This window comes from Rhamphochromis longiceps, linkage group LG6 (assembly GCF_057381845.1).
Source record: "Rhamphochromis longiceps isolate RC_006_pf linkage group LG6, R_longiceps_female_GT1.1, whole genome shotgun sequence".
NCBI classification, from domain to species: Eukaryota; Metazoa; Chordata; class Actinopteri; order Cichliformes; family Cichlidae; genus Rhamphochromis; species Rhamphochromis longiceps.
The window spans coordinates 13,742,967-13,770,959 of NC_140562.1; the positions used below are offsets into that span (position 1 = coordinate 13,742,967).

General features: G+C 39.6%; 2 protein-coding genes across 2 annotated transcripts; both read right to left on the bottom strand.

Annotated features, from left to right (window-relative positions):
* Positions 1–976: 976 nt before the first annotated feature.
* Positions 977–8,874, bottom strand: LOC146667636 (B-cell receptor CD22-like). Its single transcript, XM_085408494.1, has 9 exons — positions 8,820–8,874; positions 7,417–7,713; positions 7,109–7,342; positions 6,915–7,019; positions 6,516–6,728; positions 6,072–6,413; positions 1,454–1,799; positions 1,319–1,376; positions 977–1,219 (listed from the first exon to the last, which is right to left on the bottom strand). Exons 1-9 carry the CDS (start codon positions 8,872–8,874, stop codon positions 977–979), a joined length of 1,893 nt encoding a protein of 630 aa, XP_085264620.1.
* Positions 8,875–20,363: 11,489 nt separating this feature from the next.
* LOC146667637 (uncharacterized) lies at positions 20,364–27,872 on the bottom strand. Its single transcript, XM_085408495.1, has 9 exons — positions 27,818–27,872; positions 25,215–25,511; positions 24,907–25,140; positions 24,716–24,820; positions 24,317–24,529; positions 23,873–24,214; positions 22,903–23,248; positions 22,762–22,819; positions 20,364–21,540 (listed from the first exon to the last, which is right to left on the bottom strand). Exons 1-9 carry the CDS (start codon positions 27,870–27,872, stop codon positions 21,403–21,405), a joined length of 1,788 nt encoding a protein of 595 aa, XP_085264621.1. The 3' UTR covers positions 20,364–21,402.
* Positions 27,873–27,993: the final 121 nt, after the last annotated feature.

Consider the following 27,993-nt stretch of genomic DNA (forward strand, 5'->3'; position numbering starts at 1 on the left):
CACTGGCTTTTTGTTCTACCGTGATGGGTCATTGGAGACTAATCGCAGAATAGCTTAATTAATTCTCAATAAATTATCTTCAGTTCTTCCAAATGATCGCTCCTTATAGAGGATGAATTTGTGGAGTCTGCTATATCTGCAAGACTGAGCTGAATTCTGCTTTGGTGGCAGTTTTCTCATTTGCAGCTTCATTAAAACAGTAAAACTCTCATTACTCTGTTAGATTATTGATTGTTAATGTGGAATTACACTTGTTAGTTTAAAATGTGCATCTTGGTTTATTACCACCAAATTCTTCAAAAGAACATTTCATTACCAAACACAAACACTATACTATTTCAATATTCTTTTCTAACAGGATGATCATAGTTTTTTTTTACTTTAATGAAGTTTAAAACTCTTATCACAACAAAAGAATTGAAAATATACTTTACTAACAGTGCATCTCCTATTAGCAACTTATACAGTAATAACACTGAAGTCGTTGCTTATGAGACAACTATTAGGATAATAAGCATACAATGAAAAGCATTTTCAACAACAAATATTCAATATGGCTTAAAATCACATAATTAAGTTAGTGACAGATATATTTATTGTGGGGTTTTTGTATGTTGTTAAAAAAGGACACAGAAGGTGTGTCCTGCGGTAGAAAAAGAAATTAGGAAATTAAACTCAGACTTCAGAGGAAGGATCAAATTTGTGTAGTTCTACTTGGTGGATTCACGCTTATCAAGATCCTTTAAATGTGTTTTTGTAGTTACTTTTATCTCTCTTCTGGCAGTGAGTATAATAAATGTACTTCTACTCTCCTAATAAATGTAGACCAGAGAAATAGCACGATGCACACATCATTCACAGTAACAGCTTTCAACAAGTAAATATTTTTCCTCTGATTAGGTTGGCTGAGTTTCTGGTGACCTCTTCAGGTTGTACTCTGCCATGACATAAGCAGTTATTGACCATGACATCTCTCTCAAACTTTCACAGTAGAGTAAGTCTGTAAGTCTGTGTCTGCTGGAGTGACACCAGATGCTCCATCAGAGCTGATGCTGACAGCAGCATAATGAGAACACTCCGGTTGTCTGGGCTGATGTGACTGTACGGTGGAACAAAGAGGAACCACATGTTTGTTTCTGAAGTGGACTCTGCTGTAGTGCACTTCATCCTCCTGTTTTGGTTGTGTTGAGACGTTTTCATACACAGGACCAGGACTGAGCTGATAAAGACAAACAGCATTACATTATAATGCACTTTAAACTTGACTCCTTTTATTGTATGTTGGCAAAAATGAGTTTTTTTAAACTCTAATCTTTACCTGTTCAATTTGATCAGACCTTTCAGTTGTTGGAGACTGACCAGAAGTTCTCTTTTTCCTGGTTGAAGTTAATAAACTGAAAAATTAGTGACTTCAGAGCAGAGATTGAATCTACTGCTGTGAACCAACACTTACCTAACACACCAGCAGACAGTGAGAAGTATTAAAACCAACAGAGCTGCAGAAACTCCTGCAGCTGCTGGTGTCCATGTTCCTGTGATACTTTGGACAGTGAGAGTCTTTGGAGCAGAGCTGATATCTTTGTGGGTTTTCACAGCACAGGAGTAGTTTCCTGCATCCTCCCTGCTGACTGGGTCTAGGATCAGATGTTTGTTCTGGTTCTCTCCCGGGGTCAGAGGTCGACTGTTCAAGTTCCAAATGTAGTTTGTGTTGTCAGTTAGAGGACAGCTGGTCCTGCAGGTCAGTGTGACTCTCTGACCCTCTGTCACCACTGCAGAAGGACTCATCTTCACTCTCAGCTCTGAAAGAGGAACATTGGCAGTGTTGTAAAGTATTGTTGGGCAACAATGGTAAAATCCACGGTTTTTACCAAATCAAGGGCCTGTGCAACATCAGCCCAATCCTGACCTTAGAACCAATGATGGGCCGTCTCAACCACAGCCTAAACCTCACTTAATACCAAACGATGGCAGTCGTCCATATAATGACACTGATGAACTGGGTGCGCTGAGATGCCACCTGCAGGAGGCTCAGTGCATGTGCAAAACCAATCTTTACAAAATGACAGCTGCAAACCACAAAGCTGCTGCGGCTAAAACACAGAATAATTGGTGGTGTGTGAATAAGGCACGGCGAGTCCACAGGTCACAGTATTAAGCCATTATTGACTTGCATCACACCACAACACACCCCAACTCATGAGTCCCCGTGGTTTTAACTCGGCGAGCGTGATTAAGGATGCTGTGCAGGTGCGTCTGCCCTCCATGCACGGCACCGCCACCACACCTCACCACAATTGGCTTCGCCTGCAGCTACAGTCCTGCAGAGAAAATGCTGAAAAAAACCATCCTTGAAGAACTGGAACAGGCTTGCAGAAACACAGATCCGAGGACACAACAACACCTGAGCTCCTGTTGAAGACAGCAACACAGCTGCAGAGCTGAGTGTGGACGCTTCAACACGAACTGCAGAAGCTCCACACACAGACTCTACAGACGTGAAAACCGATCGAGAAGCTTAGTTGGAGGTCCAGTGTAAAAAACAGCAAGAAGAGATCGAACAACTCCGTGAGCAGCTCCTCAAAACTCAAAAGAATCTTGAAGAGGAAGTTGCAAAGCGCAAAGATCAGGAACAAAGAGCCCGATGTGAGCTCGCTAAGATGAAAGACAAACTCAGCACCAGTGAGGCTCTTCGTGAAAAAAATGATTTGAAGGCGCAAAACTTAAAAGAAGAGCTGAAACCAAAGCTTCCCACCAGGAAATCATGGAGAAGCAAAACCAGGAGAACACAACAATCCGAAACCAACTCAGGCAAACAGAGTAAGAAAAGATCTCATTTCAGGAGTCTTTGCTGTCTCTGCAAGAGACAAGAAAAAAAAAAAAGCAAGAAGACCAGTCCAACGTTGCCAATCCTGAAAATTCTCCAGCCCAAGACAAGACACTACATCAGTCAAGATCAGGAAAAGAGGCCAGTTTATCAAACCAGAAAAAGACGCAACACTTCAGGAGAATCAGCCAGAAAAAGAGGAGGCCAGCGCTACTAAACCAGAAAATCCAGAGGCCCGAGATGACCAAGTGCCAAAAGAAAAACCAAAAAAGAAAAAGAAGCACAACTGGTTTTGGAGACTATTCACTCCATCTAATAAAATATCAGCAATTTACAACTAAATAGTAACAGTTACTTCCAGTGCCTAAACATCCATTTTTAGGCATATTTACTTTAATATTTATCCATCCGCTTCTCTTTTTCAGGGTTGCGGGGAGCGCTGGAGCCTATCCCAGCTGTCATAGGGCAAGAGGCGGGGTACACCCTGGACAAGTCACCAATCGGTTGCAGGGTCAACACACAGAAACAGACAACCATTCGCGTTCACACCTATGGGCAATCTGAATTACTCAATTAACCTATCCCCACAAACTGCATGTCTTTGGACGCTGGGAGGAAGCTGGAGTACCCGGAAGAATCCACGCAAACATGGGGGGAACATGCAAACTCCGCACAGAAAGGTGGAATTGAACTCAGGACTTTCTTGCTGTGCGGCAACAGTGATCACCACCGTGCCACCGTGCACATAATATTTGCTTTAATATTGAGTTGTGTATAACTTTGTCATCGGCTCCACCCCCCAACCGGTCGTGGCAGATGGCCGCCCCTCCCTGAGCCTGGTTCTGCCGGAGGTTTCTACCTTTTGAAAGGTAGTTTTTCCTCCCCACTGTCACCAAGTGCTTGCTCATAGGGGATTATTGGGTTTTTTCTTTAGTTCAGTTCATTTGTATGTAAATACTGTTGGATTGAATTGAACTGAATTAAAGAAGATTTTTATGAGACAGAGTAGTCACTGAGTGAACCAGGGTATTATAACATCTTACGCATAAATAATTACGATCAACCCATTAAATAAATAATTGGATTTACCAAAACATCTGAAGTGTGAACATTTAATTTTGTTTCATTTAAAACATATGAAAATGTCAAATTACATCAATATAACAGCAGAAATAAAAATGTTTACATCCTGGTTGAAAACTTTGTTCTGTGAATGATATCCACTGTGTCTGTGCTGTTGATGCCTTTTAAAAGCATTCCTAATAGCATCTATCAAGTAATATGCCTTGCTCAATGGTTCTTGGAAGTATTAACAGTTTTTGTAATTTGCTTTATAAATTCAAATTCTACAGCCTTATACTAGTAATCGCTTGTGCTACATGCGGGAGGCAGGTAGAGTCAGCTCAGTGTCCAGCCATTATTATGAAAGTTCTCTCTTTGGCATCCACAGACGCAACAGCTCATAACAAAATGGTGCAAACAGAGGTGAATCCACATAAATATACTTTTTATATCTGAAAGTCCTGAAGAGCACAGTGTTATGTAAAAAAGTAGGAAATTAGTTTTTGATTTATAATTTCTTTGTTGTAACAATTCTTTGTGGCAATAAATCTTATAAAAAAAAAAAAGCCTGTATTTTTTTTTCCTTTTTTTACCATCAAATAGTGATATGTTTGCAAGTAAAATGTTTTATTGATTTAAACAGCAGAGTTGAGTATGTGGGATAAATGCATAAAAAAAACTTGCCCACTCTGGAATGCCCTACAGCATGGGTGTCCAACTCCAGGCCTCAAGGGCCGGTGTCCCTGCAGGTTTTAGATGCATCCCTACTCCAACACAGCTGAGTCAAATAGTTGGATTACCTCTTTGGCATGCCATCAAGTTTGATTCAGGTGTGTCGGAACAAGGATCCATCTAAAAGCTGCAGGACAGTAGCTCTCCAGGACTGGAGTTGGACACCCACGCCCTACAGCTTATTCTGATGTTGTCTCTTGTTTTGGGCTCCTGGTATCCCAGCAGCTGACAATCGTGTGCCTGATTGGGGCCTGATTAGCTGCACCTGTTAGCATGGACGCTGCTACAGCTAACAGTCAGTGTCTGCTCTAAGCATAGCATGTTTGACTGATTCGGAAAGGGCCAGTGCCATAGGGCAACTTCAAGCTGGTGTTAGGGCTAACCCAGCCCAAGAATACGACAACACAAGAACACAGTTTCCTTGCCTCCTCAGCACATAAGACCGCTATGCTGTCTTTCACAGATTTGCAATAAAGGTTTGCACAATATGAGTCTAGATTCTGCCAATGATAGTTGAATCATAGGTTTAAAGTGTGGCAAAGCTGGCTGACTGGCTGTGGATATCATCCCACAGCAGTGTGTGATCAGTATGAGGAGGAAGTGAAAGGCTGGTTTGATTGTGTCTGGTTCTTCCATATGCTTGTCTTGTTTGTTCTTACTTCATCCAATCCAACAAAAAACATTAAAAGGAGAGTCAACAGGAGAATAAACTGTTTGACAACTGCTGTTCATGGGTGTAGCCCACATACGCAACTGTTCTGCTCAACCAACAAATCCATTTTCATTACCAGTGTGGCTAGATTTCAGGAGAAATGAACAAGCTTTCCAACAGTATAAAATGTATTGTTACAGCAAAGAAACAATCAACCAAACACAAATTTCTTTACTTTGTATGTTAAGTTTACATATACATTTTCATGTGCAGAAAAAACTTGGAAGATAATCCCTTTGTCTTTTTGTATATTAGCACTTTAAATTTTGATAGTTGAAGTATGTAGATCTGTAAGGCATAAAAAAAACCCTTCTGGATTATGTGGAAAATTGCTACAATCTGAAAACAGGCAGTTTTTCTGAGTTCATTTAAAGTCTAATATTCAGAGATACATGGTTGTGAGAGGATGTCAGCATTTGAAGTGATGATCTTAAAGAATGTGATTTATGTAGATTCAACTAAAACAGTCCACAAGTAGATTATTTAAAATAAACAACCTGAAACACTGACAGCTGAGAATCGAACACATGACTGTATCACCTGTAAATATAAAACACTGACACAATGAGTACTTCAGATTCTGATAAATAAATTTCTTAAAAGGTCTGAATATTTTGACGTTTTTAAATGCAGGACTCTTACTTGTTATGGCGTTATGGCTTATATTTTCTCGCTATTAAATGATCTGAACAGTTCTTAAACCTCTAAGTAAAGTCTGCTGAGTAAGAAATTAAGATTTACCTGTGACAATCAAAAAGACTCCAGGCAGATCAGACTGTGTCCATCTTTTATGATCTTTGTTGAATCTGAATGTGTATCCTCCTGAGTCATTCTTCTTCAGGTTGTTGATGGTCAGGATGTGTTGGTTCTTCATGTTGTCCTGATACTTCACACGACCTGCAGTCTCAATCAGCTCTTCAACTTCCACTTTATCTTTTCTCCATTTTTTACTCCAACATTTAAACTCTGGCTTCATGTTATCAGGATGTGAGTATTCACTTGTGATGTTGACTGAAGATCCTTCCAGAGCACAGATTCTCCTGCTGACATAATTCCTAATCCGGCATTTTTTATCCTGAACACCTGAAATATAGATGGAAGATTTAGAGTTGTTTGAATGGCCTGTATGCTGAAACTTTTATCTATAGTTAACTGACAGAAAAAAACGAGTTGTGTATTACTCACAGACTTCTGCAGACTCAAGGTACTTGTGGTTTTTTACAGCACAAGAGAACTTGTATGTTGAATTGTTGCAAGTTAAACATTGTTGATTCTTGTAGTTTCTGCTTGTGTTTCTGCAGCTCATGTAGGCAGTTTGAGGGTCAAACAGCTTACAGGTGGTGTTACAGGTCAGTGTGACACTATCTGATGTGTAGGAGGTTTTTTGAACACGAACCTCTGAAAGATGATTAAAAAGTTTTCATAAGACACAATAATGTACAAAATTTTATTTCTGTTTTTAGAATGCCTGCTACTAGATTTATTAACAAAGGCAATATTTAGCCTTATCTTATATAAGGAAAATGACATTAAACTAATATAGAGGTTTGATGGAAGATATTTGCTTATTTGTTGAAGCTTCACCTCTGGGATATGTGATGGAGCACAGCTCATCTACTGATGTCTTCCTGTAAGAACACATTCTCCCTTTAGCATAGGTCACACTGAAGCAGGTCGCTGTGAGGGAATCTGTACAACAAAGAAATAATATTGATTCAAATGATTCACTGTGTGACTCATTGTGTTTGTTTTGTTGCACAATAAACATCATGACTCACCCACAGAGACTTGAGGGGCTCTGAGATGCTCGTAGCCTTTGACAGCACAGGAGTATGTGACTGCTTCCTCACTGCTGAGCAGCTCTTGGTACCAGGGAGACCAGTCCTCATAGAGAAACTCTCTGTTCTTGTACCAGATGTAGGCTGCAGGCTTTTCAGTCAGAGGACAGCTGCTGCTGCACATCAGTGTTACTGTCTGTCCCTCTGTGGCAGGAATCACCTTTACCTGCAGCTCTGAGAGGAAGATGGAGAACAACTTATACAATGATGTCATTTGGAAAGTTATTAATGAGTAAAAGTCACTGTACCTGCAACAACTTGAAGAGTAATATTACTGAGTGAACAGTTTCCTGGTCTGTCTGTAGTCTTCATACAGCAGTAAGTGTTTGCATCACTCTCTCTTAGATCATTGATGGTTAAAGTTGACTTTTTCTCTTCAGAAATGTTGTACGTTACACGTTGTCCATCCACAGAGAGCTCACTCATTGATCCATTTAAGTGTACAGTGAACCATTTGCTGCTTGAGGTCAGATGTTGATGTGAGCAGTGCAGATCCACTGATGAACCTTTGAGAGCACAGATCCTGGTTTCTCCTCCATTAACACCTTTAACACAAACTTGCATTATTGAGCAGATCAGCTGTGATTGTTGCTGTTCGCTGACATTTAAAGTTAAGAGTAAATGTAAAAAAACTCAGACATTAGAAAGACAAACTAACCACCTCACCTTGCTGGGTTAACTTCTCTTTATCAAAGCAAAGGATTAAAATGACGACAGAGTGACAGTTTCATATTCAGTTTAACACACTGCACAGTGAAACTTAACTTCCTGTACATGCATCTTCCTCTTCATGTACGTGTATGCTGTGTCTTTAGGCATGAGAAATTACATGCAACCATTTCCCACATTATTTACAACACAAAGTGTATTTTAGTACTTTGTGTTGTCTCTACAGCATGCTGTTGTCTTTAGTCACATGTTCAAGTTCAAGTTTATTTTTTCCTTTTGTGAGAGCAGAAAGCTGCAGAGGTGTTAAAACGGTTTTCTGTTTCTGGTTTATGATGGAAACACGTCTGTGGTGTCAAAGAATCTCCAGACTGATGCTTCGTGAGCATGAACAGCTGTAATGATGTAAACCTTACTCTGGTGTCAAGCTGCAGCTGCTCTTTGTATCAGTGTAAAGGATCATGATATTTCAAAGACAGCAGTACCAAGCACTGTTTCATGGGAATTGTAGTTCTTGTGTTGTGTTTCAGGGGCTTTAAACTGATTTTAACAGCTGTTTTCTGTTGGTTTCACTCTTTTTAAACCTCCATCTGGGCTGAGAGTGGATTTTTCCATTAATGATGTTCTAATGACAAAATATTCATTCTGTGAGCTGAAAAATTTTTTTTTTCTGATTTCTTTATATGTTCATGGCTTTAAGAGTTCAAGAGTGAAGAGTCCTGCATGGTTGCTGTTCAGTTTCCCTTCAGTGGATTAACACAACATTCATTACAAACATCTGTTTAGATATGTTTCTACTCTGTTCCAGTCATTCAGTGATGATATTATTGTCCTTTTGTGCACTTCAGGAGCTCTTCAAAGCAGAACTCCTGCTGCCTAACAGTGAATCTCATGTTTTCTAACATTCTTTAATAACCTTTGTAAGTTTTTCTAAACATTTTTATAGTCTTTAGTTATCATAAGGAGGGGAAAGAGTTATTCCTACCTGAGAGACACAGAATGAAACCCACCCCAAAAAATCCAGCTTCTGCCAAGATCATGATTGCTGTAGATTTCAGCTTCTAGTCTGAAAGTTGGTTTTTTTGAATCTTGAAAAGATCTTTACAGCTGAGTGTGCTCGCAGGAAAGGCTGAAAACAGAACGGACAATTGTGAACATCACTGCACCTAAAGATAAACTCTTTGCAGCTTTAACAGCATTACATCACTTCCTCCTTTTTAGAAAGAGCACACCTCTAGTAAGAAAGTATGGATTACAACAATTTATGCAGGGACAGAGACCACAAATACACACATAGAAGGATAATTAGGGAGACAGGGAAGATATCTGGGGAGAACGAGACACAAGTGAGTGAAATCACTGCAGATTAGCCAAACAAGTAGAACTAAATACAAAGCACAAAAGACAAGAGACTATAAAAAACAGGAAATGACTAACACTGAGACAGAGACTCAAACATACAGACAAGACACAGACACAAGATTGAACGAGAAAACCATAACCAGCTAAATGCTATTAAACAGGCCACAGACTGATAGTCTCTTGTCCTGTATCCATTGTGTCCCCTTTCACTTGCTCTGTTTCATTATTTTTGATTTGTTCCAGCAGTGTGCCCTCCTGTTTCCAATCGCCTTGTTATCATGCAAGTATTTAACTCTTCACCGTTCCCCTGTCTCTCATCGTGTCCTCCAGATTAGCACAGTGTTTAGTGAGGTGTGTGTGGTCTCTTGTTTACATCTAGTCATGAGTTCTATAGACAACAGAGTCTTTATTTGTAGTTTATCTTTTTTATGCTTTGTTTGGTGTTTCTTTGTACTTTTCCTAGTTTTTAGTTTGCTTTCTCAACCAATAAAGCTGCCACTTTCAGTTAACTATTCCATCTCTGAGTCCTGGGTTTGGGTCCTACCCCCGCTCACCACACAGCTCACCTTGGCAAAGATTCCTGTTTGGTTGCTGTTTAGTTTTCCCTGAAATGCTTTAACAGAACATTCATTAGGAAATGTGTGCAAATGTATCTTGTTTACACACCTTTCTACTCTGTGCCATCCATTCACTGATGGTAAAATTGCACCAGACTTTGATACATTTCAAGAGTTTAACATCCTCTTACTTAACAGTGAATCACATGTTTTCTTACACCCTTTAATAACTTTCCAGAAATTTTCTACTATTGAAACATTTTTTTTTCAGTCTTCAGTCATCATAAGAAGAAGAAATAGTAATTCCTACCTGAGAGGTAAAGAATGAAACCCAAAAAGAAAAATCCAACTTCTGCCAACACCATGACTGACATACAATCAATCACTAATCAAAAAGTTGATTGTATGAGTCTTTACAGCTGAATATTCTCACAGGAAAGGCTGAAAACAGAACTAATGTCAGTGGGCCTAAAGATAAACCACATGCAGCTTTAACACAATTAACACTTCCTCATTCATGATGGTTTTTAGAAGGAAACCCCCTAATTAGGACTTTTATAACACAGCAGCGTAAATTCACTTCTGGATAGTTTTAACAACATTCTTATCCATTTTATAATTATTAATAACATGAAGAAACAAAAATATATTTTACATTACTTAAATATAAAGTATATTGTTGATTTTAAGAAACTGAGTGTACTGTACATTACAAACCTATATAGTAGATTACAAATGACACTAAGTATCGATATATGTAAAAGTGGCTCAGCACCTCATACAATATTTAAATCAAAACACTGCAACTACAGCCTAAAAATTAACATAGTACTACAATGTGCTACTGTACTGTAGATGTGTCAGATTACACAAACTGTTACCCACTTCAATATATTTTTAATGGTTCATTTCAAGGTTTATGAGAATTAATCACTTTTTGAAAGAAATTGAAGGAAACTGTTTCCAGGGCCTACTCCGTGGATCGGCTTCCTCCGAGGCGTGGACGTCTATCAGCAGAGAATGTACCTTCACCTATCAGCAGAGAATGTCCCTTAGTCTGTAACACAGTCAAATATATTCTCAAGTAATATTCAAGCATGCCATTCAGCGTGTTAGTACGAGCAGCTCGGGAGCAGCTTGGGAGAACAAGAAAACAGAGACTGCTTTAGATTGTCTTCCCAAAGTGACTCAACTTTATTCACAAGTACAACAGTTTATATAGAGGGTAAAATTCATGAGACAGCAGATTATCAGTTTAAACCAGTACAGACCAAGATAAGGCAGCGTCTTCCTGCCCTTGGGTGAAGAAGCATCCTTTGTGTAGTTTATTAGTTCAGCTACAATTGTGATTATCTCAGCGACATATTTTCAAGGCACAAAACGAAGAGTTCTTACATTAGTGAAATCTGAAACAAACCATTTGGCCTTCAACAGGCGTCTAAAAGATTAAGAAACTAATGTAGCTGAGGGAGTGATCTCTGTGGTATTTCAAACTTGTACCAGCCTGTGATTCTCACACATCAATTCTTGGGTCAAAGAGAAAAATAACTAAAACAAAGGGGCCTTATTGAATGACAGAGTTTTCCTGCATAATGTCACTATAAAACAATATCCAGTAAATGCTACCATGGTACTAAAATACCTAACAGTTCCCCTCTTTTATTATTTTTTAAAAATAATAACTCAAATAGAAAGGAAAAATCACAAATGTAATAACATAATATAAAAAGCAAATCATAAAATGTAATAGTTCACAACCTAATGTTCAATATACACATCAGGAACATCATTGGTAACATCTGGCACATCCTCAGGATCAATTTGTGCTAATTGCAAATACATTGAAGTAGCTGTACTAGTAGCTATACGGGTTATCATTGAAAATGTGGCTTGCAGAAATGTGAACAGGGTTGCACTTTACAATACGAAATAGTAAATAAAAATCCTAAGGTTAATGCAGTAGATATGATTAATAACCTAAATATATAAAAAAGACAGTTCTTTAGTCGTCTCCTGGCCTGGTCCCAGGTTCGAGAGACACCGTATAAGCGTCGTGTGATGACAATGGGCATTTCATTTTCTCCATTATCAGGATGAAACGAGTCTATCTTTATCAGGTTAGACATTGTGTGGTACTCTAGGCTTTCTGTTCCTGCTGGATGTTCGAGTACCTTGTTGTTGTTCAGGCGGGGGATCAGAGGGCTTTCTGAGTCCTGGCTCTTTCAGGCGTTGTGTGTTAATCAGTGATTGTGTGTGTGTAGGTGGATTGGATCCGGGCGCTGGCTCGCCTGAGTCGTCATCTATAGGTGTATTGAATCCGGGCGCTGGCTCGCCGGAGACGTCATCTACTTGATCCGACGCCTTAGGTGGTTTGGTGGGGCTGGTCTTAACCCTGCTGGCATGAATCCACTGAGGTTGTCCGTCTGTTAGGATGCTGGTTCTCGTCACTGCAAGTACAGTCTGGGGGCTGGAACACGCGGCCTCCCCGAGTGCCCTTGGTTTTAGCGACTTTACCAACACCGCATCTCCTGGTTTCCACGGATGGGTTGGATCTATGGAAGGGAGAGGCTGAGAGAGACAAACTTTCTGATAGTTATTATTCAGTGTTTCTACCAGGTTATGAACATAGTCAGACAATGCAGTGTCTATGTCCCCTTCCAATAGCGGTGCCCCTCTGGAGGCTGACCATGGTGTTGGAAACGGTCTTCCCATGATTATTTCAAATGGAGATAATTTGGTTGCTGCGGATGGAGTCATTCTAATCTCGCAGAGGATTTGAGGAAGTAGTTTGATCCAGGTCATTCCTGTTTCTATCATTGCTTTAGTCAGGCGATTTTTTATGGTCCTATTCATTCTTTCTACAACTCCTGAACTCTGAGGATGGTATGGCACATGATATTTCCAGTCTATTGCTAGAGTTTTAGCACACTTTTGAATTACTTCTGATGTGAATGAAGGTCCTCTATCACTGTTAATTTGGTGAGGTATTCCGAATCTGGGTATTATTTCATTGCACAACTTTTGACAGACTACTTCTGCAGTTTCTTTTGATGTTGGATAAGCTTCTACCCATTTACTAAATTGGTCCACTATTACCAGTAAGTACTTGATGCTTCCTTGTGCTGGCATGTGTGTAAAATCAATTTGTAATGTATGAAATGGGAAATCTGGTTGTGGTAAATGCTGATGTTTTGCTTTTGGTTTTCCTACATTAGTTCGTGCACATGTTAGACAGGTTGCTAATATGCGTTTTACTGCGTGTGATGTTTTCTTGATTACAAATCTTGATTTTATTGCTCCTATTACCCCTCTTTGTCCGACATGACTCACACCGTGAAAATGGCGGACAAGGATTGGCAGTAGTGAAGATGGGAGGGCAATCAAACCCTCAAGGTTTTTGTATAAGCCGTCTCTGTTATCTAAGGTACAATCATTACTTTGCCAGTAAGTGTAATCTAAGGCAGAGGCTTGCTCTTGTATGAATTTTAGGTCAACATTTGTTTCTAAATAGTCTGGGAGCGTGACAAGTGGCAGCTGTAAAGGTAAAGATAATACTTCCCTTCTGGGTGGTTGCTGTGAGGCAGCAGCTGCTTTCGCGGTTACGTCTGCAAGAGCATTTCCCACTGCTTCGTCTGTGTCAGCCGTGCTGTGCCCCTTCGTTTTAACAACTGCAATTGCCGATGGCAGCTGTATAGCCTGCAAAAGTCTTTGAACAAGATCAGAATTAGCGATCGATTTTCCATCAGCAGATCTAAATCCTCTTTGTCTCCACAATGTGCCAAAGTCATGCACCACACCGAATGCATAACGGCTATCAGTGTAAATTGTTACCCGCTTATCCGCATGTAACTCACAGGCGCGTATTAAAGCCATGAGTTCTGCTTTTTGTGCTGAGTGAAATGGTAATGAGTGAGCCTCTAGTATGATGTCAGGCAATGTCACCACTGAATAGCCACAAAGAAATAAGTTGTCATTTGGTTTTGAACAGGACCCGTCCACATAAACAATGACTGAGTCTGGGATTGGTGTCTGCTCTAAGTCTGGGCGTGGTGCTGTGGATTCCTGTATACGTGTCATACAATCATGATCGTCAGGGTCGTCTGAACCATCCTGTCGGTCAGAGGAACACAGCATACGAATGAGTAAGTGTGCTGGCGAATTGGGTGTGCTGCTTGCTTTTATAGTGAGATTTGCTGTTGAAGTCAGTGTAGCTTCATAACCTGAGCGACGTTGTGCGGTCATGTGTTGTGTAGTTATGTTTGCTAGAATGGTCGTGACCTGGTGATTGGTGTGTAGAATAGTGTCATGTGAGAGTGTGAGCTTCTCGCAGTCCCTTATCATGATAGAGCAAGCTGCTACTGCTCTCAGGCAGGCCGGCATCCCCTGAACTACTGCTGGCAGCACCTTTGAGTAGAAGGCTACTGGACGGTAGCCACAGCCATGCTCTTGGGCCAATACACCTGCACAGGTTGTGCCGTTCTCTGTGACGTACAGGTGGAACGGTAAGTGGTAGTCAGGCAGACCCAAACAAGGGGCGGAGGTCAGCGCTCCCTGTAATGCATTGAAAGAGGCAGTCATTTCTGTGGACCACAGTATTCGAGGAGGCTTGTCTTTTTTGCAGCATTCACGCAGAATGTGGTCATGAAAAGAACAGTCTGGTATCCACTGTCTGCAATAGTTCACCATGCCTAGGAAAGACAGCATTTCCTTCTGTGTAGTGGGCTTAGGGACAGAGGTCACAGCTTTGACCCTGTCTGTAGTCATGGAACGTTGTCCGTGAGACAGTGTAAATCCCAAATATTGAACAGAAGTCTGACAGTACTGCATTTTCTTTGCTGATGCTTTGTGGCCAGTCTGTTGGAGGTGCTGGAGTAGCATGTGTGTGGCAGTTTGACATAGTTTTTCACTTTCAGCACAGAGGAGGAGATCATCTACATACTGGATCAGAGTACAGCCCTCTGGAGGAGTGAAGCCGTCCAGGGTAGCACGTACTACCATTGAGAAAGCCGCAGGGCTGTCTACCATGCCTTGGGGTAAGCGAGTCCATGTGTACTGCTTATCTCTATGTGTAAATGCAAATATCGGCTGTGTGTCTTCATGCACAGGTACTGAGAAAAAGGCGGAGCACAAATCCACCACAGTAAAATGTGTAGCTGTTGCTGGAATAGATGTCAGTATGCTGGGAACATCTGGGACAATAGGTGGCAGAGGCTTAATGACTGCATTAACTTGCCTTAAGTCTTGTGTGAAACGCCATACGCCAGGTTTGTTAGGCTTTGGCACAGGATTGACAGGAGTGTTATATGGAGATACTGTGGGCTTTATTACTCCAGCTGTCAATAAATCTCCTATGATGATGTCTAAGGCTGCGGCTTTTTCAGCGGAAATGGGATATTGCTTGACATATACCGGCTTGTTGTTTTTCAGCTGAGCATGATAAGGTGTACAGTCAATAAATCCTACATCATTCTCACCTCTTGACCATAATGTCATGTTTTGATATTCAGCTGGCAATGTGACAGCAGAGATAGTACAGTGTATGGGGTAGGTTAGATCTATGTGTTGACATGGTGCAGTAATGTCATAGCCTATGTCTGAGTTATGTGACAAAACCACTGTTTGGCCTTCACTGGTGTGAGCAGTTATCATGTTGTTGAACAGTGTGAGAGAAATAAAAGTGTGGCTTCCAGGCATGGGGCTACCTGGTAACGGTGTTTGCACATGTTTTTGACACAGAGTGTGACGTGGGATACCAGTCAGATGGATATTGAGTTCATTCTCCGCTGAGGCGTCCAGCTGACACAGAGGATGTTCCTTCTCCATGGTGTCGGTGCATAGGGCAGAGAAAACATAGCTGTTATCAGTATCTGCAAACATTTCACCCTTTGTGTTAAATGAAATACACAAGTTCATTTTTGCCATTAAATCTCTGCCTAATAGATTCACAGGCGAGTTTGGAATAATTATGAATGGATGATATGTAATTTCATCTGGTTTTGGGCCCCAGCGTGTTTTTAGAGAATGAGTTTTGGGGCATTGCACTAGAGTTCCGTTTATTCCCATGGTGTTGATGCACACAGAGGAAACAGGCCCACTATAGAATTTTCCAGACAGTGAACTTTTAGTGGCTCCACTGTCAACTAAAAAGGAATAAGTCTTTTCACCTATCTCTATATCTAACATGGGCAAGCTTTCTGTGTTACGGGACAATTGCAAATGCAGCATCGTGTGTAGTGCTTCACACTGTCCCTCATCATCACCTGGGCCTCCCTATGGTTGGTCCAGTCTTTCGTTATCACATGGGTGGGGATTAAAATGTGGATTATAAGGTTGCTGCCTAAGTGCAAAGGGGCCGTTTCTTTGATGTGATTCCTGTCTGCGTTGCCAGTTACCTTGTCTGTAAGAGCTCTGCTTACGCCTAGTGGCAGGAGCTGGTCCTGTGTTTTGTGGTTGAGATCTACCTGCTGCTGATTTGCATTCCCTCCTCCAGTGTCCTATTATTCCACAATAAAAACATACGTCTCCACTCCTATCTCTCCTTCTGAAATCTCCCTGCTGCGCTTGTTGAGGGGGCGGGGCCCCTGCATACATCATTTTTTCACTTTCCTCTGAGCCTTCAACATCAAAATTCAACATCATCTTAACAGTTTTAGCCTTCGTGCTGTTGGGGAAAAGATCTGCACCAGCTTTTGTTTTGACAAGTGTGATAAAGTTCTTTATTTTCATGTCATAGAGATTATCAGTGGCAGTCAGCTTCAATAGTTGTGAACATTCTGGATGAATATTGTTCAAGAATGTTGTTATGAAAATCTGATCATTTCCTCCTTCAGGCATGCATGCCTCATTAGTCCAGCAGTGTGTGAAACGTTTCATAAACACTAGAATGGATTCATCTGGCTTTTGCTTACACATGGTTACTGCATTTAAATCAATTTTATCTCTAGACATTGTGAGCAGAAATTTCTTTAGATTTTGAAAAAAGGCTGTGATTTTGTCATCATTTATCCAAAAAAACGAGGTGGTGTTGGCTGCTTGGTCATTTTTAGGGTCTAGTTCCTCTACTTCTTCAATAAGCTGAGATTCAGTCACACCTGGAATTCGTTGACATAATATATATCTATAGTCAGGCCCACCCAAGTGGTGGTATCTGGTACTTCTCTGTAATGCAGAAACAAAGGCTGTAGGATTTTGTAGAGGATCGGGGAGTTCTTTAATGGTTGCTGCTAACTCTGAAATTTTAGGGGGTTGAATGCAACACATGTCCCCTATTATCATGAACGGGAGGGAGGTGCTGACGTCATTAAATTGTGATCCCTGCTTTTCTTTATAACGGGTGTTTTTGTGGGGGCCCTCTTGAGTTTTTTCCTCTTTTTTCTGCTTTAAGTAGTTCCTTATTAAATTTCTGGTGTTAGTTATTGCTTTTGGCACAGTCAAACCATTCGCTACTCTAGTGTGGCGCTGAACATGATTATCTATGACAGAAACGGCTTCCTGCAGTTCAGCTTCCGTACGTTCAGTTAAAGGATCTTTCATGATTTCCTCACACTCTGTCATTAACTGTTTTGTTTGCTTTTTATGTTCCTGTAACTCTCTTTCTCGTTCAGTGTATTCTCGTTCCTGTCTTTGATCTAGGTTAAACCAGTCATCTTCTTCTGATTTAGGTGTCATTTCAGTGCCTTCCTCACTCTTTTGGGATTCTGCTGTTAAATCAGGATATACGCGCTGGTGACGTGCAGCCGCCGCAGCAGCTATTAATTCTGTTTTTTCATCATAAGGCGGCGGAGCCGTAGGTTGAACGGATGGGCATATAAGGCTAGTTTTTTCTGCAGTGGATTTACTAGAGCCTACACTGGCTTGATTTAAAGCATTTACGTCTGGCTCGGGTCCTTTTTTCCATAGTGGTAGCATGCGATTGGTCACATCACGACATTCTATCATATATTTTTTACAGGACTTTTTAATCAGCCTACTTTCCTTATCACAAATAGTATTTAACATTTCTACTGACCTGTTTTCTGGCGATAATCGTTCGGGATAGGGCTCCGGAAATACATTAGGATGCATTAAAGTTATAGTTCTTAAGTTCGAGACGAAATCAGTCACGTAAGCACTTCCGCATGTTCTGGATACGTAATCATGGAAGTCTTCATTGATTCGCGAGCGTGGGTTAAACGTAACCGGAAGTGGGAGTCGTACTGAGCCGCTATTTGTGATTTTATATTTTATTTTTTTCGGTTTTACAGTTAATTTTGATTTTTTATCGGACCCGTCTAAGGTCTTTGAATTATTCTGACCCATGGTCAGTGATTTCCAGAGGGGTTTAGACGCTTTGAAGGATTTAAGTTAGTTTTTATTTTTGCTGTGGCACACCTGAGGTTACTTGATTTTTTGCTAGCAATTTTATGTTTTTTAGTGAGCAACTTCTCACTTTTTAACGAGCAACTTCTCGTTTTATGACCCCAGGCAACTTCCTGTGTCCTTTCTGCTGGTGAGCAACTTCTTAGTTTATGACAGCAGGCAACTTCCTGTGTCCTTTCTGCTTTTATTTACAAAACAACAGGCAACTTCCTGTGTTTCTATGTGGGCCACTAAATAAGGCTCCTCAGTGTATCCCACTTGTTACTATGTGGGCCACTGAAGAAGGCCTCGTCAGCGTATCCCGTTTCTATGTGGATCACTGAGAAAGGCATAACACAGTCTTATAAAATAAAAGACACGTGCCTACCTTCGTCAGGATCCCACTTCTGACACCAAAATTGAAGGAAACTGTTTCCAGGGCCTACTCCGTGGATCGGCTTCCTCCGAGGCGTGGACGTCTATCAGCAGAGAATGTACCTTCACCTATCAGCAGAGAATGTCCCTTAGTCTGTAACACAGTCAAATATATTCTCAAGTAATATTCAAGCATGCCATTCAGCGTGTTAGTACGAGCAGCTCGGGAGCAGCTTGGGAGAACAAGAAAACAGAGACTGCTTTAGATTGTCTTCCCAAAGTGACTCAACTTTATTCACAAGTACAACAGTTTATATAGAGGGTAAAATTCATGAGACAGCAGATTATCAGTTTAAACCAGTACAGACCAAGATAAGGCAGCGTCTTCCTGCCCTTGGGTGAAGAAGCATCCTTTGTGTAGTTTATTAGTTCAGCTACAATTGTGATTATCTCAGCGACATATTTTCAAGGCACAAAACGAAGAGTTCTTACATTAGTGAAATCTGAAACAAACCATTTGGCCTTCAACAGGCGTCTAAAAGATTAAGAAACTAATGTAGCTGAGGGAGTGATCTCTGTGGTATTTCAACCTTGTACCAGCCTGTGATTCTCACACATCAATTCTTGGGTCAAAGAGAAAAATAACTAAAACAAAGGGGCCTTATTGAATGACAGAGTTTTCCTGCATAATGTCACTATAAAACAATATCCAGTAAATGCTACCATGGTACTAAAATACCTAACAGAAATAATTACACACTAACATATTTATGATTGTATATTTATGAGAACAATTTTCTTCCTTTTTTCTGTAAAAACAAACAAACAAACGACTGACTGCACCTTTAGAAACGTTTGCACTCGCCTGACGTAGCGGTGATGCAATATCAAGTTCCGCCAGTAGATGGCAGTAACAGATTGGATAAATGAGTGAGTAGCACAGTAATCATAGCAGAAGCAAGAAACCACCGTTGCAGGGGAGAGACGGTCAGGTGTACATGTAAAGGTAAGCTTTTGAGTTTCTTTTTATTAAGTCTGGAAACATGGGGGATCCCAGGTTTCACACTTTGATTAAAAAAAAAAAATCCCTCATCATTTCCATTGGATCACAGCTGATCACAGACTTCAGCTTGGCCAAATTCCCCCTTAAAAAAATGTAGATTACATACATAAAAACATACATAGAAATAATTAGTATTTCTTAAATATTTTTTTTAGGAACAGTGTTGTTTATTTACTTTGATTTGGCCATCTTTAAGGTGTGTTTCTCTTTAAAGGTGTTTCTATTACACTGTGTGCAGACTGAGTCCCCAGCTGTCTCAGGAGGACCAGTCCTGGTGGACATGTTGTGGGAGACTCAAATGGATGAGAAAAAAGGAGATCCTCTAATCTCTAGCAAAAATACACGGAAACAACTGTGTAGTTTTCTTTCTTTTCTCGTACCACACAAAGGTCAGAGGGTCCGTCAGAAAACACAGGGTCAGGGATCGATCTCTTTGGCAGGAATCCCCTTTACCTGCAGCTCAGTGAAATATAAATAAATAACATTCATATATTGATTATTAAAGTCATTATTTTGTTAGTTGGTAAAACCATTGTACCTGCAACACATAAAATCTGCTTTGCTGACAGTTTTGTGATTTGTCAGCAGTTTCTCTGCAGCAGGAAAAAACTTCACTGCTCTATGTTAGACTGTTAGAGTGACGTTCCTCTCTGCTCCCATGATGCTGTACATTATAGGATCACTTTATTTCTTGCAGTGGCTTGTTGATCTGAGCAGGACAGATTCACTGATGAACCTTTCAAGGCACATATTCTGTTTTGTTTTCCCAGAACACCTTTAACACAACATTTGAATAATAAACATTACTGTTAAGGATTAGAATCTGGTACTTTAATACAGTTGAGAGAACATAGCAGGAAGAGAAACAACAGGTGAAAACAACAGTAAACTTCCTGTTTTCTAAAATAATTTCATAACTTTTGCATTTACATTGAAGATACAGAATTCCAGCAACATCATCAGGAGGAGGAGAAACAAATTATTTTTACCTGAAAGACACAGAATGAAACACAAAAACAAGCCTCCAGCTTTGGTCACCATCATGGCTGCTATATGTTTTTAGTCTAAATGAGAAAGAAGGTTGTATGTTGATTAACATTATTATGATAAATGGCTGATTACTGGTAGTACATATTTCTTAAAACTCATCAGAGATTAGAAAATATCAGAACTATGAATAAATGTCAGAAATCAACTTCTGTCTAACAGGAATGACCAACTTGTGTGAGTGTGGCTGCAGACAAACTGCATTTAGCTTTAACATCATCACTTCCTCATTTATCTTTTTTTTCTCTCGAAGATGAGCCCTCTAGTGAAGAATTGATGTATTGCAGGTGGTTTTTCCACTTCATACTGATTTTACCTCTGAGGTTTTTGTTTTGTACTACTTATCAACATTCTCTGGATTTAAACATGTGATATGACCACATTTCATTACATTTTCATCCTCCCCCCAATAAAATAAAATAAAATAAAATAAAATAAAATAATTTCCTGCAGACATGATAGCGTGTTTTCATTTCTGCCAGAAACAGTTAGTTTTACATTTAAAAGTGCAAATCAGCCAAAAGATAGTAAAAAAAGCAAGAACACACTTCTTTTTTATAAAGTTGTCCTATTTTTTTTGTCTTGAGTTATGTTTCACAGGAATTTTTAACACATGTATTTCATTATCAGACATGTTTGAATGGGAAAGCTCAGACATTTCTGTATTTCTGTTATTCCTTTCTGTATTTTATGTTCCAGTACAGAGAGTACAAACACTGACAGATGAAGCAGCTTTGATGTCTCTGCTATGATACTGAACTCATTTTAGACACAAAAACCTTAAGGGGAAACGGTCCCTTTAAATCACCATGGTAACAACCTTTTCTTTAGTGAGCAGGCAGTGGCTCGATGGTGGAGTAGAGGTCAGCTGTGTGGTTGTCATTGAAGTGCAGTCTGCTGTAGTGATGATCATCCTGCTCTGCTGACTGAGTTGAGATGTTTCCATACATGTGGTCAGGGTTCATCTGAGGAGACGAGACAGTTATTATAAATTCATATTAAACTGCATTAAACATTTCATTGTTCTATCAGAATATTATAAAATATCTGTTTGTAGGTCTGAGCTGATAAAGGTTGGTTCATTGGCTTATTAAAAAACTATTTAAATCACAGGTTTTCATGCCATTGAATTCAGAGAGAGCTGATGTTTCCCATCAGTTATATCACTACTGTTTAATCCAGTCAGTTACAAAACCGACATATGAGACTGATATGAATCTACTGTGTTGTAAGAACTGTTAATGTAAAGTTTCTATTAAATGTGATACAATGATAAACAGGTTAGTGTAAATGTCTTGTCTTATAGTGATATATCAATGCTTAAAAAACAATCAAATAGTTGTACTTGACAGGAAAAAAAAAATCAAAGGATAAAGTTGCATTGAAGAATCTTTGTTACTGATGCTCATCAGTAATCATGATTCTTAAAGGCACTATGACCATAACCACCTCAGGAGCAGGTTTTGTTCTTGATTAGACATCAGCAGGTATGAAGTCATCACAGGCTAAACAATCATTTGTCAAGAAAATAGCATCACTATTTTAGGACATTTCCTTTGATAGAAGTATGGTCTAAAGTTTTTAAAGAGCCTCTAAAGTCTTTGCATTTCCCTGAGAAGGATCAGTAAGAATACAGATTTTTAGAGGACTCTTTATTTTTTGACTTTTGACTGTTGGCTGCAAAAAAATTTAAGACACTTGCCAGGAATATTGACGCCTGTAATTATTTATATGTGATAATAAAACAGAGCACCTGTTTCTATTTGTAGACCTTATTTCAAATTTGCACATAGACAAAGTATTATCATTGAATTATGTTTATAAGGTAATTATTTTCTTTATATGATCGTTTCTTGATCAATTCTTAACTTTAATTGATAAGCCTGATCAATTTTTACATCTGCTTTTTTTTTTAACCAACATTTTGTTTTCCTGTCTTCAAATGCTATGCAGCAGTTCTGATCACACTGCTAAATACTGACACATTAATTGATTGGCTTTAATACTAAAATACTGTACAGTGTGATCAATACACACACACACACACACACACACACACACACACACACACACACACACACACACACACACGCAAACATTTTTTTCCTGATGGAGAATAAATGATCATTCAAATAAACAGTAATAGAACAGATGAGGAGTTGTTCTTGTTTGAATCCTGTTAGTACCTGCTGTTCGTTGTGTGAAGTTTCCCTTCTTGGAGGTTGACTGAAAGTCCTCTTTTTCCTGATTCATAAAAATTAATGAAAAAGTCAAGAAACATGACATTAAAAATAACAGGATCAATTTGAAAGAAAACATATGTTTACCTAACACACCAGCAGACAGTGAGAAGTATTAAAACCAGCAGAGCTGCAGAACCTCCTGCAGCTGCTGGTGTCCATGTTCCTGTGATACTTTGGACAGTGAGAGTCTTTGGAGCAGAGCTGATATCTTTGTTGGTTTTCACAGCACAGGAGTAGTTTCCTGCATCCTCCCTGCTGACTGGGTCTAGGATCAGATGTTTGTTCTGGTTCTCTCCCGGGGTCAGAGGTTGACTGTTCAAGTACCAAATGTAGTTTGTGTTGTCAGTCAGAGGACAGCTGGTACTGCAGGTCAGTGTGACTCTCTGACCCTCTGTCACCACTGCAGAAGGACTCATCTTCACTCTCAGCTCTGGAAGAGGAACATTGGTCAAAAACAAAAAATCTCCTGTGTGGCTTAGACATGAAAGATGGTTTCATGACTTTACTACAAAACCTCCTTGGTACAAGAACCAAAAAACCTCTCGGGTTTACACAATCCTTTTCTCCAGTGATGAAAAGTATTTATTTATTAAAGCAGTGTACTTAAGTACAAATTCAAGGTACTTTTGCTTTCAGTTTTGTGTAACTTTATATTCCACCATCTCAAATGATTATACTTTTTACTCTTCAATATTTATCCATCTTGCTATGTCTGGTATTAAAACTATTGTATTAAACCTGAAAAGAGTCAAATTTAATAATGTAAATATATTTAGAAATTAACGGGTGACAGCAAAACTACAAATGATTATTATGATTTAAGGAACTCCAGTTTGAAATACCAAACAATCTGTGCATAAAACTGTCAAAATTAGCTAAGCACAGATGGGGAAAACTTTTATTTATTTAAGTTGATTTCTTGAAAACATGTAAATACTTTCAAGGTGTTACAGTGTGCTGATACTATATTCACAACATTTGAATATTTCTTCCACCTCTGCTCCTGTTCAGACATTAATGAGTAAAGTCTGCTGAGGGAGGAGTTTAGATTTACCTGTGACAATCAAAAAGACTCCAGGCAGATCAGACTGTGTCCATCCTTTATGATCTTTGTTGAATCTGAATGTGTATCCTCCTGAGTCATTCTTCTTCAGGTTGTTGATGGTCAGGATGTGTTGGTTCTTCATGTTGTCCTGATACTTCACACGACCTGCAGCCTCAATCAGCTCTTCAACTTCCACTTTATCTTTTCTCCATTTTTTACTCCAATACTTAAACTCTGCCTTCATGTTATCAGGATGTGAGTATTCACTTGTGATGTTGACTGAAGATCCTTCCAGAGCACAGATTCTCCTGCTGACATAATTCCTGATCCGGCAGTTTTTATCCTGAACACCTGAAATATAGACGGATGATTTAGAGTTGTTTGATTGGTCTGTATGCTGAAACTTTTGTCTATAGTTAACTGACAGAAAAAAACGAGTTGTGTATTACTCACAGACTACTGCAGAGTGAAGGTACTTGTGGTTTTTTACAGCACAAGAGAACTTGTATGTTGAATTGTTGCGAGTTAAACATTGTTGATTCTTGTAGTTTCCGCTTGTGTTTCTGCAGCTCATGTAGGCAGTTTGAGGGTCAAACAGCTTACAGGTGGTGTTACAGGTCAGTGTGACACTATCTGATGTGTAGGAGGTTTTTTGAACACGAACCTCTGAAAGATGATTAAAAAGTTTTCATAAGACACAATAATGTACAAAATTTTATTTCTGTTTTTAGAATGCCTGCTACTAGATTTATTAACAAAGGCAATATTTAGCCTTATCTTATATAAGGAAAATGACATTAAACTAATATAGAGGTTTGATGGAAGATATTTGCTTATTTGTTGAAGCTTCACCTCTGGGATATGTGATGGAGCACAGCTCATCTACTGTTGTCTTCCTGTAAGAACACATTCTCCCTTTAGCATAGGTCACACTGAAGCAGGTCGCTGTGAGGGAATCTGTACAACAAAGAAATAATATTGATTCAAATGATTCACTGTGTGACTCGTGTTTGTTTTGTTGCACAATAAACATCATGACTCACCCACAGAGACTTGAGGGGCTCTGAGATGCTCGTAGCCTTTGACAGCACAGGAGTATGTGACTGCTTCCTCACTGCTGAGCAGCTCTTGGTACCAGGGAGACCAGTCCTCATAGAGAAACTCTCTGTTCTTGTACCAGATGTAGGCTGCAGGCTTTTCAGTCAGAGGACAGCTGCTGCTGCACATCAGTGTTACTGTCTGTCCCTCTGTGGCAGGAATCACCTTTACCTGCAGCTCTGAGAGGAAGATGGAGAACATCTTATACAATGATGTCATTTGGAAAGTTATTAATGAGTAAAAGTCATTGTACCTGCAACAACTTGAAGAGTAATATTACTGAGTGAACAGTTTCCTGGTCTGTCTGTAGTCTTCATACAGCAGTAAGCGTTTGCATCACTCTCTCTTAGATCATTGATGGTTAAAGTTGGGTTTTTCTCTTCAGGCATGTTGTACGTTACACGTTGTCCATCCACAGAGAGCTCACTCATTGATCCATTTAAGTGTACAGTGAACCATTTGCTGCTTGAGGTCAGATGTTGATGTGAGCAGTGCAGATCCACTGATGAACCTTTGAGAGCACAGATCCTGGTTTCTCCTCCATTAACACCTTTAATGGAAACTTTCATTAGTGAACAGATTTATTATTTTTGTTACTCTCTGTTTTTATATCATGAATTTTAAAATAATGTTATAACTGCAGTGTAAGAAATAACTTGAGTATTTTAAGTTATAGACAGCTTATATAATTTATAATATATTTATAATAATATAATCCTTTTTATTCATGTTTAGTGACTCCTAAATAATTACTCATATCTTAGAGGCAAAGCACAAATTGAACACGGTATCAGACACCCATCATTTGTTCTTGTTGTAACTTTTACATGTAAAGTTGAGAGAATAAATACAACAGCTTGAATATTAAAAAGACAATCTAAGTGCACCAGCTAACAGGACAGTTTCGTACTTAGTTGTCTAACACATCGAACACACAAAACACGACTTCTTTCTTTCATTTGAGTCTGTTTTGTTCATCATATTATAAATGATGTGTTCTTTGAGGTTGTTTTTGCAAGAGCAGGAAGCTGCAGTGGTGAAAACTGTTGTCTGTGTCTGGTTTATAATGGTAACACCTCTGCGGTGAAACAGAATCTCCAGGCTGAAGATCAGCGATCAACATGAACAGCTGTGATGATGAACTCTGCTTACTCTGCTGTTTTTAACAGCAGAGTAAGCAGAGGTAATTGGAAGTAATTGGAATCACAAACAGCTTTAACATTCACACAGCATGTGTGTTCTAGAAAACCCCCACAAACAATGACATGGGATAGGAATTTTATAAGGTGGCCTTCAGAGGTCAGATGCACTGCAACATGGAAAAAAAAGAAACAAAAAGCTGCAAAAACATGCAAAACACAATGGAAGTGTTGTTGGGGCGACAACAATATGATTTCCTGCATGTTTTTGTGTCTCACAACATCAACGAATACTCATCTTCTCATCAGCATGTCTCAGTGCAATCCTTTTTATCAGCAATCTTTAAGCAGCTGTTCTGTCACACTTTATTTTTATTATTTTATATTATTTATTTTTTATTACACAGGAAGATGTAATAAAAAAAATCGCCTACAAATAGAAATGCACGTGTAAAGAAGAAACAGAACAGCTTCAACACAAAATAAAAAATGCACAGGTACATAAATCAACAATATTCTTATGGGGTGTGAATGTGTGTATCTTTGTCACAAAATGTACTTGAAAATGACATGGGATGCCACAATAACGCTCCCATGAGACAGAGGCAAACGGAGATGGATCCGGGAGAACCGGGCCATCTGCAGCCCTGTAGAGCAGCGGTCCCAAAAGTTTTTTGCGCCACCTGTTTAATGTCAGACAATATTTTTACAGACCAGCCTTTAAGGTGTTGCGGATAAATACAACAAAATAAAATGATACAACCAAGACAAAAACTGTGTAATTTTATAAATATAATAATAAATGTGAATTCACCTTGTAATTGTGTAACATTATCAGCAACATCCTCCTGAAATGGACCAAAAACATCCCCCTCTCTGCCCCTTAATGCTCTCTGGTTGCTATGGTAACTCGGAAATATTTCTCTCAAAATAAGACACACAACTACAACACGGGAAAAGACCCAGGTAAGCCAATTTAACAATAAAAATCCTGAAAACCATAAATTTCACACCTGAGCCTCAACTCTCGTGGCATGGTACCAAACGACACATGGACCGGTACTGGTCTTTTGCCCGGGTGTTGGGGACCACTGCCGTAAAGTACTGAAGACCTAAGGCCACACATCTTGGCAATATCTGCACATACATCCCAGCAGGAGAGGAAGGGAGGCCTTAATTGGGCCAAGGTTCATGGCCAAAAGGGTTTGAGTTCCAGCGGACCAGATGATCTGTCATAGGCCGCCCCTGGGCTCCAGGCGCCAAGAACTGCCCAGTTTGCCTGCACACGCATACCTGCTCAAGATCAGGTTATGTGTTCAACAAAGGTTACGGTGGAGATCTGACATTGTACTAAGACAGCCACCTCTGTGATACTGACTGCACTTTAATCTTAACACACCTCATAATAATTATCTCAGTCTGGGGATTGTTGTTCCAGTAATGATGTTATACTTCTTATACTATCAACATATTCATACTGTGAGCTGACAGGAGACCATTTTTGATCTTTTTATATGTTGAAACACAACAGAAGATTCATTATCAAATGTGTGCAGATTTAAGTTTACACGTCTTTCTACTCTGTGCCAGTCATTTAATGATGATATTATTGTACCATAAAAGATTATAATCTTGCACTTTCGGACTCTTCAAGAGCTCATCAAAGCTAAAACGCTAAGACCTGTAAGGAGGAAGGAGGAGAAAGAGTCATTCCTACCTGAGAGACACAGAATGAAACCCAAAAACAAAAATCCAGCTTCTGCCACAATCATGGCTGCTGTAGATTTCAGCTTTAGTCAGAAAGTTGATTGTATGAATCTTTAAAAGATCTTTAGAGCTGAACGTGCTCCCGGGAAAGGCTGAAAACAGAACTGACAGGTATGAACATCACTA

Coding starts and splice junctions, on each gene's coding strand:
- LOC146667636 (XM_085408494.1), bottom strand. CDS start 8,874: ATGATCTTGGCAGAAGCTGGATTTTTTGGGGTGGGTTTCATTCTGTGT. Junction 7,714..8,819: donor TTTCATTCTGTGTCTCTCAG/GTAGGAATAACT, acceptor TTTGTGTTAAAG/GTGTTAATGGAGGAGAAACC. Junction 1,800..6,071: donor AGTCTTTTTGATTGTCACAG/GTAAATCTTAAT, acceptor TTCCTCTTTCAG/AGCTGAGAGTGAAGATGAGT.
- LOC146667637 (XM_085408495.1), bottom strand. CDS start 27,872: ATGATTGTGGCAGAAGCTGGATTTTTGTTTTTGGGTTTCATTCTGTGT. Junction 24,530..24,715: donor CTCCATCACATATCCCAGAG/GTGAAGCTTCAA, acceptor ATCATCTTTCAG/AGGTTCGTGTTCAAAAAACC. Junction 22,820..22,902: donor ACTGTCTGCTGGTGTGTTAG/GTAAACATATGT, acceptor TTTATGAATCAG/GAAAAAGAGGACTTTCAGTC.